General features: G+C 41.4%; 4 protein-coding genes across 4 annotated transcripts; 3 read left to right on the top strand and 1 right to left on the bottom strand.

Moving 5' to 3' along the window:
- Positions 1–111: 111 nt before the first annotated feature.
- On the top strand, positions 112–2,509 carry BDB00DRAFT_876150 (Spc7 kinetochore protein-domain-containing protein; the record flags this gene model as incomplete). Its single annotated transcript, XM_053127446.1, has 11 exons — positions 112–310; positions 411–481; positions 586–723; positions 820–945; positions 1,024–1,130; positions 1,204–1,269; positions 1,350–1,458; positions 1,523–1,592; positions 1,669–1,904; positions 1,989–2,263; positions 2,368–2,509. Coding segments are annotated over 11 exons (1,539 nt in total), but the record flags the coding sequence as incomplete, so codon positions are not given.
- A 5,079-nt stretch (positions 2,510–7,588) lies between these two features.
- On the top strand, positions 7,589–7,840 carry BDB00DRAFT_726141 (uncharacterized protein; the record flags this gene model as incomplete). The annotated part of the gene is made up of 2 exons (XM_053118243.1): positions 7,589–7,672; positions 7,751–7,840. Coding segments are annotated over 2 exons (174 nt in total), but the record flags the coding sequence as incomplete, so codon positions are not given.
- Positions 7,841–8,674: 834 nt separating this feature from the next.
- BDB00DRAFT_919886 (Vps5 C terminal like-domain-containing protein) lies at positions 8,675–11,306 on the bottom strand (the record flags this gene model as incomplete). Its single annotated transcript, XM_053128740.1, has 10 exons — positions 8,675–8,850; positions 8,947–9,099; positions 9,183–9,329; positions 9,407–9,475; positions 9,601–9,737; positions 9,805–10,015; positions 10,088–10,224; positions 10,347–10,482; positions 10,559–10,678; positions 10,800–11,306. 10 exons carry the CDS (start codon positions 11,304–11,306, stop codon positions 8,749–8,751), a joined length of 1,719 nt encoding a protein of 572 aa, XP_052975981.1. The 3' UTR covers positions 8,675–8,748.
- Positions 11,307–13,213: 1,907 nt separating this feature from the next.
- On the top strand, positions 13,214–17,133 carry BDB00DRAFT_842159 (Mis6-domain-containing protein). The gene is made up of 17 exons (XM_053124868.1): positions 13,214–13,315; positions 13,451–13,549; positions 13,652–13,783; positions 13,934–14,079; positions 14,181–14,362; positions 14,457–14,574; positions 14,680–14,802; positions 14,902–14,979; positions 15,068–15,203; positions 15,272–15,411; positions 15,495–15,612; positions 15,680–15,744; positions 15,810–15,919; positions 16,025–16,477; positions 16,546–16,660; positions 16,763–16,840; positions 16,913–17,133. Exons 1-17 carry the CDS (start codon positions 13,282–13,284, stop codon positions 17,087–17,089), a joined length of 2,304 nt encoding a protein of 767 aa, XP_052975980.1. The 5' UTR covers positions 13,214–13,281; the 3' UTR covers positions 17,090–17,133.
- The last annotated feature ends 54 nt before the right edge of the window (positions 17,134–17,187 follow it).

Here is a 17,187-nt window from a genome sequence, read left to right as displayed (position 1 = left end):
TTGGATCTGATTATGCTGATGGAGCAGGTAAGAAAAAGCGGCGGATCCGATATAGAAAATATCGAGCTATACTCACTTAAATTACATCTATGGTTGTTATTTATTATAGATAATATCCTTGACGAAGAGCTATCACAGCTCTATGATTCCTCTAATGAAATTGGCGAATTATCACCTCCGTCACCACCTCCACCTCCACCATCAAGGAACATTCCACTTTCAGAGTTTCTGCTGTACATCAGCATTTCATTTGGAGATTCCACAGTTGAGTACGATCGCAGACGAACATCAGATTTTAGTACTTCTGAAGGTATATTTTCGGGATGGAACTACAAAGAGAGAGACAAGTGGTTATATATTTCCTCTTTTGTTTTTTGATCCTTACTTGTACCAAAACTATTTATCTTCAGAGCCTGTAAGGGTCTCCGAGCAAGCTGTGGCAGCTGCAACAACGATTCCAGAGCTGGAAATGTATAAAACAGTAAGTAAATAAATGATGTTTTCCTTGAAGAAACGATGTTTAATGTTTGTGTGAAAGCCTAATAAATATTACTCTTTTCATCCTCCCCGTTTTGGAATGGACAGCATTGTGGAGAGTTAAAGGAACTTATTGCTGCGGATGAAGAGGTGATTGCAAGAATAGACAGAGAAGTCAGTGCATCAAATCCTTCATTGTTTAAGGAATATTTGGATGCGGACCTGAACGTTCAAAATGATATTGAAGTATGTGTATCTTGGTAATTGCAGGTTTTTATCTTGATTTTGCAGTAACTAATCAGCATTGATATGATGGTGATGGTGGGCTTAATTTATGATTAGGCAAGGCTGAAAAAGACCAAAGATTATGCCGGGTTCAAAGCTCTACATACACTTCTCGAATGGAAGCAAACCAAGAACGACAGCTTAAAGTGGAATCTGGAGCCTTGCGTGCAGAATATCACTGAGGTGATCATAGTCATCCATGCTACATGTGTGTGTTTTGAATATGTTATATTTTCTGACAGTGAAACCGAAATATACTAGGAAGAACAATATCATGAAGCGTTTGGACGACGGATAGAAGACAGCTCATATGATTTGCAGAAGCATCTTGCTGAACTCAAGCAAAAACTTGCAGATGCGCGAACGAGGTAGCAAACTTTAGATTAAACAACGACAAGCGAGTTGCTATTTTTTACAGATATTGACATATTTTCGTATTAGACTTGAAGAACGTCGTCAAGTAGTGTATGCTGATGCAAACAAGCAAAACGAAATCAACGAGCAAAGGTATGTACACCCAAGTGCTATTACTTGATTACCTGGAAGCGACGATATTATCATTAAGTCCAGTACTACCTGTTTTTTAGGGCCACCTTGGATGGATATCGAGCAGATATAGCACAACTCGCTGAAAAAGAAAGTTCAGTAATGGGCTCGATAAGGCAATTAAATCGACGAAAGGAACAGCTCGAAGCAGTAAGTTACATCCCTGTTAAACATTATCTTGCCAGTAACTAATCGTTGCGGTAATATATCACAGGAAACGGCCAAGCTTGAGCAGGAACAAGGCGTAACAGTTCATCCTGAAAGTTTTTTGCAAAGAGCACAAGGTGTGTTTTTCTTTTGAACCATGTTCGACAAAGAGTCGCCTAGTGCTAACGTTCTGTGTTTTGGCTAAAAACGTAGAGAAATTCGAAAAGAGCAGTAGATACAGCAGGCTGCGAGTCATCGAACGATCGGACGAGGTTATTAGTGTTGAAATAATGGGCGACATATTGGTTCAAATAAAGTCACCTAGCCAGTTTCCACGACAACCTGACGCGGTCCAAATAAGTATTCTGAACGAGAGTTTTTATGGAAGGATCTCGCCTTTAGTCAATGGATTGCATGCCATGATCAAGGGCTTGGAGAATACAAACCAAGTAAGTCACGTGCCTTCTCTTCTGCATATATGAAACATGGCATTATTTGTCATTGCTGACTTTCTATTACGAAATAATGAATAGATCATAGAGACGGCAGCGATTTATTGGAATCAGGCGCGTGGAATATACCGCGAATTGATACGAAGTGGCGCACGTTATTTTATGGAGATCAATCCCTTGGAAACCGAGAACGAAAGTGAGCAATGGGTGAGATGCACTTTAGTGCCAACTAGCTTTATCCATCGAACAAAAGTCACGATCACTATTGATTTGCGGCCGCAAGATATATCCAAATTCCCGGTTATCAACATGGAAGCCGTTACTGTTACTTACAATCGTGGCCCTACAGACATAGCGTAAGAATGACCAAACATGCATTTGTGTTGCACGGTAGAAAGAAAAAACGTAGATGAGTTTTATATTTCCCTTGCTGATTGTAGCTGTTCCACATATTGTATAGACAAGAGCAGGTTGAAAACATTGCCCGTGACCTGCTACGCAGACACGGATTCGTTAACTTGAAGGGCGTTTTACAAGAAATCCTAGAGCAAATTCGATCCAACCCGACATTCCCAAATACTCCTTTATTACAGCATATGTAAATAAGCAAATTCATGACGTTTCATCCCATAGTAATAATATCATAATCTGGCAGTACAAATATAATGTATACAGTATAAAGTAATCATAATCATACATATCATACCCATTTGCTACGATATGCGCATATACACAGCGACTTTTACATTATCAAAATCCATACCAGTGATGTTTTTAACATGCTGAGTGCCAAAAGAAAAATAGCGTGCATATGATACTGGGGTAAATTTTTCCTATAGAAGGGTTTATCCCGCCGTTATTTATATTTTAAAATGATGTACAATATTCTCCTTATAAAGCAGAAAAGATATGAATGAGTGCAGTCAATCTCTCCCACGATACCTATGTTTTAGTGTCTGGTCCTAATCGCGCGCTAGCGCTCGCTTGATGTTCCGCTATCTACACCGGTCAACCTGTCAAATTTCTATCCCCCGGATCCAAATTCCTTTTCTTTTGACACGGCCGGTGCTTGACACTCCACTACATGGGGTGCCGCATTTTTTTACATATCGTTAACGTGGGAATGCTACGCTTTGCGATTTTTTCATCGACACTGTAGATTACAAAAAAAACAGCATGAACCCACAGATATGCACAAGAATCGACTATTTTTGGAGTATACCCATGTATCTACTAGTAGGAAGTCATTCCAGGAACATTTTTAAAATATAATTTACATACGATAGGGATTTGAAAGTGATATTGTCAAGGATGAGAGAAAGAAAGAAAATACATGCGATATATGTAGTGCATTCTTCTGGAGATGCACTTATTATGTACAGTACGTTTATGCATGTTACTATATCATATTACTGCAGTCCCGGGTAGAGGAAAACTTAATGCTACTGTATTCCTCCTTCATTTAATCTAATTGTTGCAGAAGAATCATAGTACGTGTTCATGGCAAATCAATGCTGAACGGGTCAAAATTATTACATAAAAGCAAATATGCACGTATGTACTGTTGGCAGCATTAGCAACTTATGCGCATTTAGAGAGCACTTGATGATATGCAAGGCAAGATAAAAGCAGAAGAAATATCGTATTATTATCTGGTGTCCGGTTATAGTGAGTAATATATAGGATGACAAGAAAAAGGAACAATAATGTGCACAGCAGCAGATACATTAAGATTGCATGCTATACTGCTGTATAGTGTGTCTGGACGAGGAAACATGTAACGTAGAAAAGAAAGCGAAATTGCATGAACAGCACAAACATGGAAAGTCGGTGCGTGGCCGAGTCTAATAAGCGTACACCACGTGGTTGCGTGCAATTCGCGTGTGTATTTTATATGTTGTGGGACGGGAAGATTTAGTTGAGGCAGAACGGAGTAAGGGATGGGAGACCAGGAGAGGAAATGAAGGAGGGGTTGCTTGCAGAGATAGGACTGTCGAGATATCACAATCATTCACAATTGGTAGAGTTATTAGTAGTGGAGAGAGAAAAGGTTCCGGGGGGAAGGAGGTGTAGAAGGGAGGTGGTAGGGAGAGGGGGGAAGAATGATGATTGGTGGTTATTGATATATGGGAAAGAACAATAAGAAAGCGAGGGAGAGTAAACAAACGACACCGCATATTATCCATTCAAGGAAGAGGAAAGAGAAAAGGCAAGAACAGTTTTCATTCCATAGTAAAAGTACAACGACTTTAAACGCTAGGACCACCTAGCAGCGGGTATAATGCATCCATTACATATTTTTGCTGTACTCTAGTGTGGATTTTTGACATCACAACAGAGGATGCTGATGACAGCCCTCACAGTAAATATAATGACAAGGTTGCTATTGTCTACCAGCAAATTCGGTATACATTTAAATTATTGTTTGAGAGGCAATATAGCAATGTAGAGGTATGCACATACTTGTTCCACAAAAAGCTTAATTATTTTGTGCATTTCAAGCAGCAGAGTCGCAAGTTGGAGAGCTCACAAAACACGTTTTAGTACGCGATAGTATACAACTAGGCTCTATTCTCGTCCATATGGATAATAAGAACATGTAGCTTTATTTTTTGCAATCGTTCAAACCATTATAAAGGCTGTAGCAGCATATTTCATCTATGTGAAATCTATCATGCATGCCAACAACAACAACAACAACATGATCATCTTGACGACTGACATTGAACATGAACAACGTGGTTACCAATGACCGTAATTTGTGTGTTACTTTCTGCTTCTCGTAAATAATTGATGAACGAAAACTTTGTAACTATTGATTACTGTTTTTGAACACGTGCTATAATCTGTCTCTATGTAACGCGCTATTTGCCGGTTGTCAAGTTGTGCAGAAGTACCTAGAAGATACATTGTTTAGAGGAATAAGGACAGAACCTTAGTTTTGCTGCTTCAGTTTGTTATCCAAATGAGGGGACAGTGGCGGACTGAGCGCATGAAATGTGCGTCGAAATCAAAGATCTTTAAGAAAAGTTAACGATAGGCTGGCGCACAGCGACAAAGGCCAGACCACAGTAACACTCACTGTTGCTAGTGGTTATTCTTTTGTTGCAGGATACATCATGCATAACGCCAAGGATTATAGGGGCGAATTGTAAAAAATGTGTGTGTTGTTGGTATATAGAAAGAGAAAGAGAGAGCGAGAGAGAGAAAAACAAAGGTGGAGGCGGCCCCCTACTTTCGTTTTTGCCATCTTTTTGCTCTGTGGTAACACAAAGCGTTCAATTAAATCTTTTTATTATAAGGAGACCAAACACACTTTACCATTTTCTCTGACTCTGTTGTACCTCGGGTCTTTTCATCCGCAAACGAAGAAAAAGAAAGGGGGTCATGTTGGGGAGAGAGAAAGAGAGAAAGAGAGGGGAAGGGAAGGGGGCGCACCCAGCAGTGGGCGTGTGCGTGCGGAGGAGTACTGAGATTGTTCCGTGTGGTCTTGCATGTTCTTATATTATATTTGCCCCACACTCACATACAGAGTGCAAGCACCCAATTATGAGACTATCCAGTTATTACCATCGGATACTATCTACAGAAAATATATTAGAGATCATGGTACACTATAAGGGCTAGAAACAGGGTGAAATGCAGGCGAAATAATGACCATAATAGCAATCTTTACAGCCTGCTGCTTTGAGCTGTTTAGGAGAGGATGGGTTCGAGCCAGAGGCAGCGAGAAAAAGAGTGGAAAGAGAGAGCATTGCTGATTTAGGTTGAAAAAAGAAGAGTGTATGCAATAGACTACCAAAACATAGACGCATAACATTGGACTCCTACTTGTTTCTCTCTGTCTCTGTCTGAGTCTTTCTTCTCTATCTCGCGCCCTTCGGTGTGGATGGATCAAGTTATACAATAGCCACAAACAGTACGATGGTCCCTGGTATTTCGCCCAGCATCAGCTCAGCATCAGCTCAGAAGAGATAGAATATGAGAGAGAAGAGAGATAGAGATAGAGTGTGAGCGTATGCATACACACCCCCTGGAAGTCTCTTGCCTTTAAAAAGACTCAAGCAAAGTGTGAAATAGAAATAAAAGTTTACTAATTGACGCCCCCATCTTTCTTTTCTTTTTCTTCTCTCTTCTTTTCTTATTTTTCTGCCTCCCAACCATACGGATTACCACCGACGACTACACTCTCACCTTCCAACCAAACAAATACACAAAGAGAAAGCGGGAAAGAGACCTCTCATCAAACACACACACACACACAAGAACCACCAACAACAAAACAATCAAAAACACTTCAATATTAGATCAGATCAAATCATCAAATGAGCTTTGAAGTTGACCGGCCTATCCAGCTGCTTGGCAGTGACTCGTCTGAGTTAATCAAAGCCGATATAAATCATGCGCTGACCAGCAACGCGATCTCCACCACCGATCTCACACACGCTGCTTCACCTACCTACAGCACTGCGAGCAGCTCATTGAGCGGCAGTACCACCACTACTTCTGATGGACTGATCGCTGGTTATGCCGACAAACAGCCTACAGCAGCACCCACAGTCGACGATTCAGCTGTTATCCGCTACAGCAACATCGACACGGCCACCGTTAGCACTTGTACTACAACAGCGACAACAGGCTGTACCCCTCAGCAAGCATATGATAACAGCAGCAATGCTTCTAGCAACAACAACAACAACAACAACAAGCACCTCCTTTCCCCCGTTCCGGATTGTTTAGATGGCGATAGCGCTGCTGCTGCTGCTGCTGCTGCTGCTGCCGCGGCCGCAGTCAATTCAGGAGGTGAAGCCCCTGCTCGCGTGCCCCTGCCAACGCCACCGGCATCCGACGGAACGCCACCTCACCGGCAATGGCACGATAGTATACGGCGACCATTCACCAATGTTGGAGGCGGTGGTAATGCTGCTGCTACCACCATGGGAGGTAGCATCAGATCAATGTCTTATTCACCGCTGCACACGACAACAACCTCTTCATGGCAACACCATACTCCTACATGCTCATCATCGTCTGTGATGGCGCCACCACCGCATCCAGCAGCAGTATCAGATGCAGGAGCTTATCCCGGCCCGGGCTTTGTCGCTTCGTTTTCCGGTAGTAGCAGCATCATGCCAAATACATCGCACCCTCCAGCAGATGCAATGTACCATGAACTGATCCATCAAGGGCCATTACCCCCTCCCCAACATCACATTGGTTGGATGCAGCAGCACCAACAACAACAACAAGAACACGATCCATATCGACAGCACCATCATTATTACAGCGATCCATTTGTGGGTGGCCATCATTCGCCAATCCCTTCAAACTATCACCAGCAGTTTGAACCACCACCGCCTCAACCTAATTCTACGACAACAACAGCGTCGCGAAGATCTTACCATCCATACCATCATACCCATGATCATCACCACCTGCAGCACCATCACCGCCAACATCGTTCACATCATACACAGCAACAACAACAACTTCAACATCCTAGTCATCCTCACCAGCACCATCATCAAGCATCAGAAAAGCAGCAGCATCCACAGGCATTACCGCCACAGCAACAGCCCAGTTTATCCGCATCATCCTCTGATTCCTCGTCCAGTACGGCCAACAACAGCAACATTGCTAACAACAACATGATGGATGCCAAGGTTGTCACAACTACCCCACGTCGATACAAATGCACTGTCTGTGTCAAGCGATTTACCCGGCCTAGCTCACTGGCAACCCACATGCATAGTCATACTGGAGAGGTATAATCATTGTTTAATTATATTACAATTACAACCATGAGCTTACATGTGTGTGTGTGTGTGTATTATCTATTATAGAAACCTTACAAGTGCCAGATTGAAGGCTGTGGTCGACGCTTCTCGGTGGTCAGCAATCTGCGCCGTCATGCTAAAATCCACAACAACACAAATAACAGCAGCGATCTCACCAAGAATAGCCTGAACAGTATCAAATCATCATAAAAATAACAGCAACAACCAACAACCATCTTGCATATACTCTTTTTCGCCATCCATATCACTTCTGCCCATTCTTCGTCTTTACATCTTCTCCCTCTTTCCATCCTCTTTTTCTTTCAATGTTGTATAGTGAATTTGTGTGAGTATCCATAGCATTTTCAGAAAGTGTTCTTAGTATCATAGTACAAAATACTCTTTTTTTTATTCTTTCTCTCTCTCTCGCATATTCAACAGCCTCCTTCTCCGTTTAACGACTCCTTTCCGGAAATTACTATAATTCGGGTAATGGCTTTTTTTTTGTACGTATTTGTTTATTTTGTTCTTTTCTCTTTCCCCCTTTCTTATCCAAAACCACACACCCCCTTGATATCGTCGTATACATATATAAAGCATTTTGTAAAAGGTCTCTCTCTCTCTCTCTATAGGATGCATTCTTGTTATTGCTGTTGTTCTTGTAGATGAGTGTGTGGATTGGTGGAGCATAAAAAAATGAATAGCTTGCATCATCAATATTATACATACACACGCTTTCTCTTTCTTCCTCTTCACACCATCAGCGAGCAGCCACGTATGCTATGAGCTATATAGTGATAATGGTTACCATTATATAGAACAAGTTTGATGGAGGTCGAAAGGAAGCGTGTGTTATGCGTGCCATCATCTGCACTTGGTGATGACGGGTGGGTAGTATATGTATGAGTGTAGTATCATATACTACGCCCAACTTATTTCATCAGATGTGCTGATGTATCACGCCACCACAGAGTAAAAGTGTAAAGTATACATAAACAAAACTATTTTAAGGGTATCTTTGCTATTATTTTTGAGATGATGACTACAAATGGACGGATGTGATATCATTGGCTTTCTGCAGCTGCTGCGCTAGTTGCTGTTGTGGTTGTTGCATCAGACACCAGTTGCTCGGTTTGTTCAAAATAGGATTCCCACAAGGCAATTATCTAGTGGTAACATCATTGGGTAAGGGGTACACATGTAATTGTTGATGAGTTCTCTTCACACACACACGACGACTTTACAATGCTATTTGTGCATACCTGTTTTTGATGCTCGATCATGCTGCATAGAAATTGTTCTACACTGTCCCGGAAATCTTCCACTTTCTCATGATCAAACCGATCCAGCTCGTTCTTGATCAGCTTTGAAACGTCTTGGAACTCTCGATGGTATTCTGTCATCCGTTGTTTTGCCTTTTTATACACAACTGGATAAGTCTTTGTTTCTTCTAGACAGCAAGCTATAGTTTTAGTGCTCGTTTTTCAAGCTCGTGTACCTCTGTGATCTCTTGTTCTGCTACAGCAAGTCGTTCTGGCTTTTTCGATTGACTGTTCAATCGATCGTATACGGCTTGCTTTTTCTGTACTTCTGATTCAGCTTGCTGGTATGCTTGATATGCCTTAATGCGTGCATTGAATGCCAGCTATCCCACTTGTCGATCAGTATACTCTCCCCCGGCTTTATTATCTTTGATACCACATAGAGAATTATCCCTTTTACCTTGATGGATCCTATTATCCGGATATATTCATCGATGGTATGTTCTAATGTTAGGATGTCATGATGGGCCTACGTATTTCATTAATTAAATCAATTACCGAGCCTTCTTGTATTTAATTCCACTCCCCCAGCCTCAAAATAGACTTTATCATATCACGTTTTCTCCAATAAAGCTAATCTTTAACCTTACTAACCTGTTGCTCATGCAGCTCTTTCATCCTTTTTTGAACATCCGCCAAAACCATCAAGTGCGTAGACAGACCACGATCCAGTTCAGCCGAAGCAAGAGGGATCATGCTCTCCCCAAAATCGGCAATCGATCCTCCTAACTCTATAAAAGACAAAGTGAACGGTGAGCGACACACATATGCACCAGCACAATGAGCAATTATATATACCTTTTCTTTGTTTCACAACCCCCTCCACACTCTTCAGTAATGCCTTGAGCTGATTTTCCAACGTCTCCAACTGCGTTCGCTTCGACGCAAACCATTCATCCACTTCAATAAACTTTGAGAACGGATTACTTGCTGCATTTGATATGGTTTCTCCGAATGATCGCATTAAACTGACTTTGGGTGTATCTGGCTCTGCTCGCTTTTGTCGTTTCTATTGAGAGAAGCCTCATCACTTAACACACTCCTTTTCCATCATCATCCAAGTTTCTATATAGCTGCTTACCTCCACATTAAAGGATTCACTTTCAAGAAATACTTTGAGATCTGGGTCACCATAGAGCATAGGATGCGATACAATTTTTTGTAAACATCGCTCCAGTGCTATCCTTCGAGATTCAACAAATTCGTCTTGGAATCGACCTGGATGCAGCATATTTTTCTCAGCCATTCACTCTGTTTCTTCGTACGTCTGCATACCATATAGCAACACACACTCTACTTGCTCCCGTCATTCATAATCAGAAAGGTTGCTTTGACCATACCTAATGCATGTTTCTCAGGCACAGGCGGAACAATCACACCCGGGTTGCCTAGCGTCAGCTGATTGTATAACCATAGGAAATCGCGGTATCGACGTGCAACCACAAACTCGGGCGCTCGGAATACTGGTGAATTGGTCTAAAACATCACCATCAACATTCACGTTTATATATTGATAATAGGGGAGAATTTCCCTATATCATCCATACATTACCTTTGTTTTGACTTTGTACACGATATGTGCATTGATGGCATCCCCAACTTTTTGAGGATCTTGTACTGTAACATGGAAAAATGGTCGTGACCCACTTTTCGGTATCTCCAAACTTTCTGACTGGAATATATCACGGAGGAAGGGAGGGGGTTAGCAGTCGATTCATTCCTTTTCGAAAACGCGGGGAAGCTCCCCTCAAAACATACAATATGCATAATCACAGAATCAGCAAGTCTTATACCTGACTATAATCCGAGCCATTGTCAATCGTAGAAGGCTCGTCAGCTACCGTAAACGGTACTTCATTGTCGACATTCAAAGACGCCATGCCTTCTACAACGCTATTGTTTTGGTATTGATTCGCACTGTTGCTACTAACGCCACTACCGATACTGCTGCTATTGTTTCTACTACTGCTATTACTCGTAGTCAGTACTGGCTGCTGTTGTTGTTGTTGCTCGACAAATTCTTGCTCTTCGTCTTCTGCTTCCGCTACTATCTCTTGCTCCTCCTGTTGCTGTTCGGCCGGTGAAGACGTATCTTCTTGTTCATGGTATTGAAGTTGCTGTTGTCCGTCTTCAAAACTCGGTGTTGTACTGGGGGACTGTTCGGGTTGCTGCTGCTTGTGTTGCTCATGCTGAGGTTCTTCCGCTTGGGATGTCTCTCTAGACTGAGAAGGTGAAATGGCATCCGCGAACGGATTGCCTAGCAATGCATCGTCAAATCGCAACCCTTGTGAGTTATCCATGGATAGAAATTTACTTCAAAGCGAGAGGATCAAAGGGAAAACGAGGGCAGCTGAGCTTGTATATGCGGGGCACCTACTTGGCCAAATATAGAGTTCCATGGGCCTTGCAAATTGATGAAGATTCCTCCATCCAAGGTTTCCTTCTACTTTGTAAAAGTCTCATACCATGTCAGAATAATTAAGATATCGTTCTGTGTACTAAGTGAATTCAATCGCACACTTTTTCTTTTGATTGCTATAAGTGAACAGGTATGATTCTGGTCAAATCTCTTAACCTATTGTCATATGTGCCAATTACCGTTGTATCGATCGCTTGCTATGTAGGACCAGAAACGAAAAGCGCGTGGTGAAGCTCGGAGACATATTGACATGTACAGTATGTACATATACTAAAGCAAATGCATGTAGCTTACTATTACGCTTGAGTGTCTTCAATGAAAGAAACGACTCCCGACCTTAACATTGTCAAAGATCACGAAATAAAACGAAAGATGATAGGATGCATGTGTGCAAGGGGAAAAAAAGTTAGTGAAAACAAGTAAAGACGTGTGGTTTTTCGTCCATTACTAACAGAAATTAATCGCGCAACTCGTTTGTACGTATGAGTATTCTCGCAACACATCGTTTCCAGTGGATTGGCGCTTGTGATGGTTCTTTCTGATATGGACCATTGGTTAATTTTTATTTGAGCGGCAACTACAACGAGATTTGCCACAGCTGTAACTAATGTTTCATAAGGCAAGAGACTGTATGAATTAATAATAAGGAAAGAGTGCCATGTTCGTATATGGTAGATATTCCCCTCTTTCACCGATTGCATATTGTATCAGCGACCTCTTTCCCCTGGTGGTTTTGTTAGCCATACGAAAGGATCGATAGCGAGTACCGGGCGACAACACTTCAGGAGTTTGATTCGCGTTGGCGAGCAAACGGAGCATATCAAGATTGTATGAGAGGTATTACCGGATGAGTTTGTATGTAACTGCTCGATGTATGATTGTCGTTTACAGGGTTGCTATGTGTTCTGTTATGCTGAGTAATTATAGTCGTGATATCCGATATTGCTCACCTGTAGCGTGTTTTTTCGTCTGTTCAGATTCAGGTACACAAGAAAACTCGCTTGTTCAGACTCTGACTGGAGCTGTAGTGGTAGGGCTCGATTAGAAGTGGACAACTTTTCGCTATGATGTGCTAGCAGTATACAAATATATACATATATATATAGGTAGTTGTATCTCTTTGTGCCATCAGTCTTTTCTTTCAATTCTGATTCTTCTCAAAGAGTCTTTATTATGCTTGTAGTGTGGCAACAGTACATACATTTGTGTTATTCTCGGACAAGACGATTTTGGACCGCAGCAGCCGCCGTATACACTATATTTAGCATGAGTAATTCATCCGTAGTATGCTATCAGTGAAAGGAAACATACCTAAAAGAATCAAGGCCAGCGGCAATGATATTACGGGTATCTGACATTAGGGTAACGCACGCTGGATAAAAGAAAATACGACGGGATGGGATTCTACAAAGTAATATCAGTCAATACCAGCAGCGGCACAGGTCCGTACACTGAACACAGCACCACCGAGAGGTAGATTCAATATATAGATATGAGATCTTATTAACAAGCAAAGATAATCTTTTCTCATGATGTTGCTAATATTCTTCCCTGTTCGAAGAGGTGTATATACGACTATTATGATTTGCTGTACCTCCACCTGACGTTATCTTGATGACTATTTTATTAAGCGGACTTGTGTATGTAATCTCGAACTTTTACTACAGTAAACAACAGAATAATAGTAGGCCCTTCATTGTAATGGACGATGCTCTTTTTTCATCCGTAAAAGGCAATTTCTAATCGGAGTGGATAACGACTATTGCACTTTGGGATCACGCTTCATAGGCTCGTGTCGCACGGCTCCTTTCCGTCGCGTTCTCTCCACTTTTTATTGTAACATAAAAAGTAAAGAAATGTCGGTAGCGTCAATTAATTCAGACACTGCGTGTAAGTATACAACATGTGATTATGATTTTTCTTTTGTTAATTTACGCATTGCCCTCTAAGTTTTTTTAGAATATAGCAAACACATTTAACAATTACTTACAAACTTTTATGTATATTCTTTTGCTCTCTTCATAGCCGGCGCGTCTGCCGAAAGTAGTGATTCACTGATTCGCGATCTCAATACCGACAACATTGATTCCTTTCTGCATCAGGAACTTCAACTTTTGAGTACATGTATGTCTTTCTTATATCTCCACAAACAAACACTAAATATCACGCCGACGAACTATGAAAACTCAAACTTCCTTCTTTCTTTTTAAAAAAATAAATGAAAAGCACAACCTATCGCGCCTTTGAGAACACGATTTAAGAAAAGATCACCAGCGCTGAAGACCGCCATTGAGAGGTTTGGTGTGAACGATGCACAAATGAACGTTTTAATGGATCTTATCCTTTGCCGAAAACTACGTAAGTCTTTCCTTTTTTGCTTGTGTTTAGTGTATCTACATGCGTATGTAGATATAAACGAAGAGACGTTGGAGACGATGAACGGTTTTGCATAAAAGTCGCACAGACACGATTACATTAAAGATTAATATGTGTTTCTACTGCTACCAGCTGTTACTTCCTGCCAAGCACTCATCGAAGTACTATTGCCTCGCGGTCCAGTCAAATTCAGGCATGTCGTACGAGTATTGCAATTTCTAAGCATGCGCGAAACTGGAACTACAGCATCAAAAACGGAATTACCGGCTGCCATTATCGTAAGTAAGAACAGCTCAGGCGAGTTGCTATCAATGAGCCATGCATGAGGAAAAAGAGGCTAACCCTCATCATCTCATGTCGTTGTGTTGTATATGTATAGCTCGGCCTGATAAATTGGATTATTGCCATATATGACCATATCGACAACATCCATAGCTTTGAAAAGTTCTATGGCGTGCTCTTCCACTACCTCTCTATGAAAAAATTGCGAATCCATCTGTGTCATCTCTTGTGTCGTATGACAAGACGCCATCATGTGAAGAAGTATCGGATTCATCAACTGTTAGTATAAGTGGACAGATCATAGGGGAAAGTTGAAATGCATATATACTGTTTACAGAAGATTAATAACATTTGTATCTCCTCTCCTTTCTAGTCAAGACCTCATTGACAAGAATGGTCCTGAGCCCGAACTTGTCGCTTTAATGAATGTATTCAAGCTCTATAATCCAGAACTTATTGTTCCCGGCAGATCAAAGAAACCAAACTTTGCAGTATGTTTTATGTGCTAGTCACAAAAGAAAGAAGAAAATCAAATAATAGATTTGAGAAGGGAGATTATTAAGAACAAAAACACGCATATTCTCTCTTTATCATAGAATCCATTAAAACATCTCGTCGACAGGTATAGCGAAATCCGAAATATGTGGGGTGCAGATCGCTCAACAGATGGATCCGTATCGACCACTAGAAGAGGCGCAACGGACAATGAGATGCAACCGGTGAGCATTCTTTTTGTGTTTTGTACTGTAATTTCTTTTAACCCTTATGTTTTCTCCAATAATGATTGTTTTTTACTTCATGTGTATGTTTTTTTGTAGCGAAAACGACAACGAAGAGGCCACGATGTCGCATCTTTAAAGGTGCCACTGCCCACCACCACCACCAACTCGTCTTTGGTAAAGCTAATGTGGTTTCGTGTCTGCATGTATGTGTTATTTTAGTCGGGTTACTGATATGGCTCCTTGTTCTTGAATTGAATTATAGCCCTCCGTCACACTTCGTGAAATAAATAATGTGGTTGACCTTGCTGAAAAACTGGACCGTTTAACATTGCCTGACCAGATGGCGTCCATCTTGGACAACCGGCTACTGCAGCATTTGATCGCCTGCGATCCACGTGGTAAGATGGAGTGATTATCCGGATTGAAAAAAACCAAATAACCGTTTTTGTTTAAAAATTGCTGTTAGAATCTTCGGTAATGCGTATAAGTAACTGGTTATCGAACGTTCTGCAGGAACTACTGAAGGGTCGCAACCACTCAACGATGTATAAGAAATCATTACAAGAGCTTTTACAAAAATGTATCACCATGGCACGCCTCACAAAGGTAAAACTGTTTTTTTTCTCTCTTTCTGCCAATTGAACCATTAGAAAGGAACACTAATATATTCAAAACGCACATGTCAATAGGCACATCTACCTATCCTCGAAACATTCCTGAAAGATTATATAAGCACATGGAACGGATGGGAATTCGAAAATGAAGTATTTGAATTGCTTACGTTTGTACGACCTGGATCCTTTGAAGGTACTGTGTCAGCTTTACGTATTGTTCGTCTTTCTTTGAGCCTCTTGTACTTACAATTTTCTTTTAGAAATCAACGATTGGTACCTGAAGCCACTCCATCGGCTATATTATGTTTCCGATGTCAAATGGAAGGTAAGGCATGCAAATATCCTTGTTTCTATGTGGCTTTGTGTATACTGATTATGGTGGAAATATAGGCAAAATTGATCTTATGCTACACAGAATGGCTTAAAAACTGGGCATTGCTGGATTGGAAGCGACACCGTGAACGACGGAGCACTAATACTGAGATTGATATGGATGAGATGTGAGTAGCAATATTCATCATTATTTTCATAACGTCGCGTTGTACGTTCTCCATGCAAAGTATACTAATGCATGCTAAAAACAATTTTTTCTGGGACGTGATTAGGGTGTGGCTTTTCCAAGGACTAGATTTCAACGTGGACTACTTTCGAACCATCCAGCACTTCATCTACCACGTCGATCGGTTGAGTGTGATCGGATTGGGTATGGAAGGCGACCATCCACTACTACAACACGCAGCGCTCTCCTTCTTTGAGTTTGTGTCGTCCATTTCCATCAACCACGATATCCCCGAGATCATTATACCTGCCGCGCCGCTGATCTACCGCAGTTTCTTTTCAATATGCGGGATGTCTGTGTCTCGGATATGCGGTATCGTTCACCAGTACAAAAAAGCATTTGAGGATAATGATCGAAAAATCGGCGATTGGGTGACACGACACACGTCCGATTATTTGGACAATTTCAATACGCATGTTATGGATATCTGCAGTGCACTGTGGCGTAACTCGGCTCTTGCTCGTTCAACAGAAGATGAACTTCCATTCTCGCTTTCTCCGTAAGTCGTGTAATGATCGTGGGCTACTAATGCTATTTCTTGCTCACCGTTCTCACACTTACTTCCAGTGAGATTACCAAAGTCTACGATAATCTGTGCGAGTCACGTGGGGAATCGGCAAACCTTGTGCTATCACTCACTCACTCTGCTGCCCTGGCTGGTTTTTCGGAACGATTCATTCAAGTGAGTTTCAATTTTTTTTTGACAGTAGGAATATAAAAAAAAAGTTTAATTTACGTCTACTCTTTACTGACATGTGGTGTACTCGCGCATTTCTCTCTCTAGGAAAAGGAAAATAACGCAAACGTAGAAGCACGTCATAATGGTCCAGTTACTGCACAGCTATTGGAAACACTTAGCGAAGTAAGTTTCTGCTATTTTCTCTATTTCCATAGTAACAACGCTTTAATTAACCAACCAACCAAAACGTCCTAGACTGGCGGAATATCGGTCTCATATATGGACTATCGCGTGGAACTACTGGAGGATCTCAGAACTTTAGGCTTTCACGGCTTGTATGACCTGTTGTATGACTGCATGAGCTCATTGATAGAGCGCAAACAAAAGGAACAGAAACAAAAAGAGGCAATGGACCAGAGTATGGAAATTTGAATAAAGCTGTTGAACACGCACATACCTCTATTTTTTTGTGGCACCATATCAAACCCGATTTGAATGACTTGTTAAGGTAGCAAACCGAATGATTTGCT

Source organism: Zychaea mexicana (genome assembly GCF_025766255.1).
Source record: "Zychaea mexicana strain RSA 1403 chromosome Unknown BDB00scaffold_83, whole genome shotgun sequence".
Lineage (NCBI taxonomy): Eukaryota > Fungi > Mucoromycota > Mucoromycetes > Mucorales > Lichtheimiaceae > Zychaea > Zychaea mexicana.
Note: the sequence above shows the minus strand (reverse complement) of the source record. Positions and strands in the feature narration are given on the sequence as shown.

Coding starts and splice junctions, on each gene's coding strand:
- BDB00DRAFT_842159 (XM_053124868.1), top strand. CDS start 13,282: ATGTCGGTAGCGTCAATTAATTCAGACACTGCGT. Junction 14,575..14,679: donor CAAAGAAACCAAACTTTGCA/GTATGTTTTATG, acceptor TCTTTATCATAG/AATCCATTAAAACATCTCGT. Junction 16,841..16,912: donor TATTGGAAACACTTAGCGAA/GTAAGTTTCTGC, acceptor AAAACGTCCTAG/ACTGGCGGAATATCGGTCTC.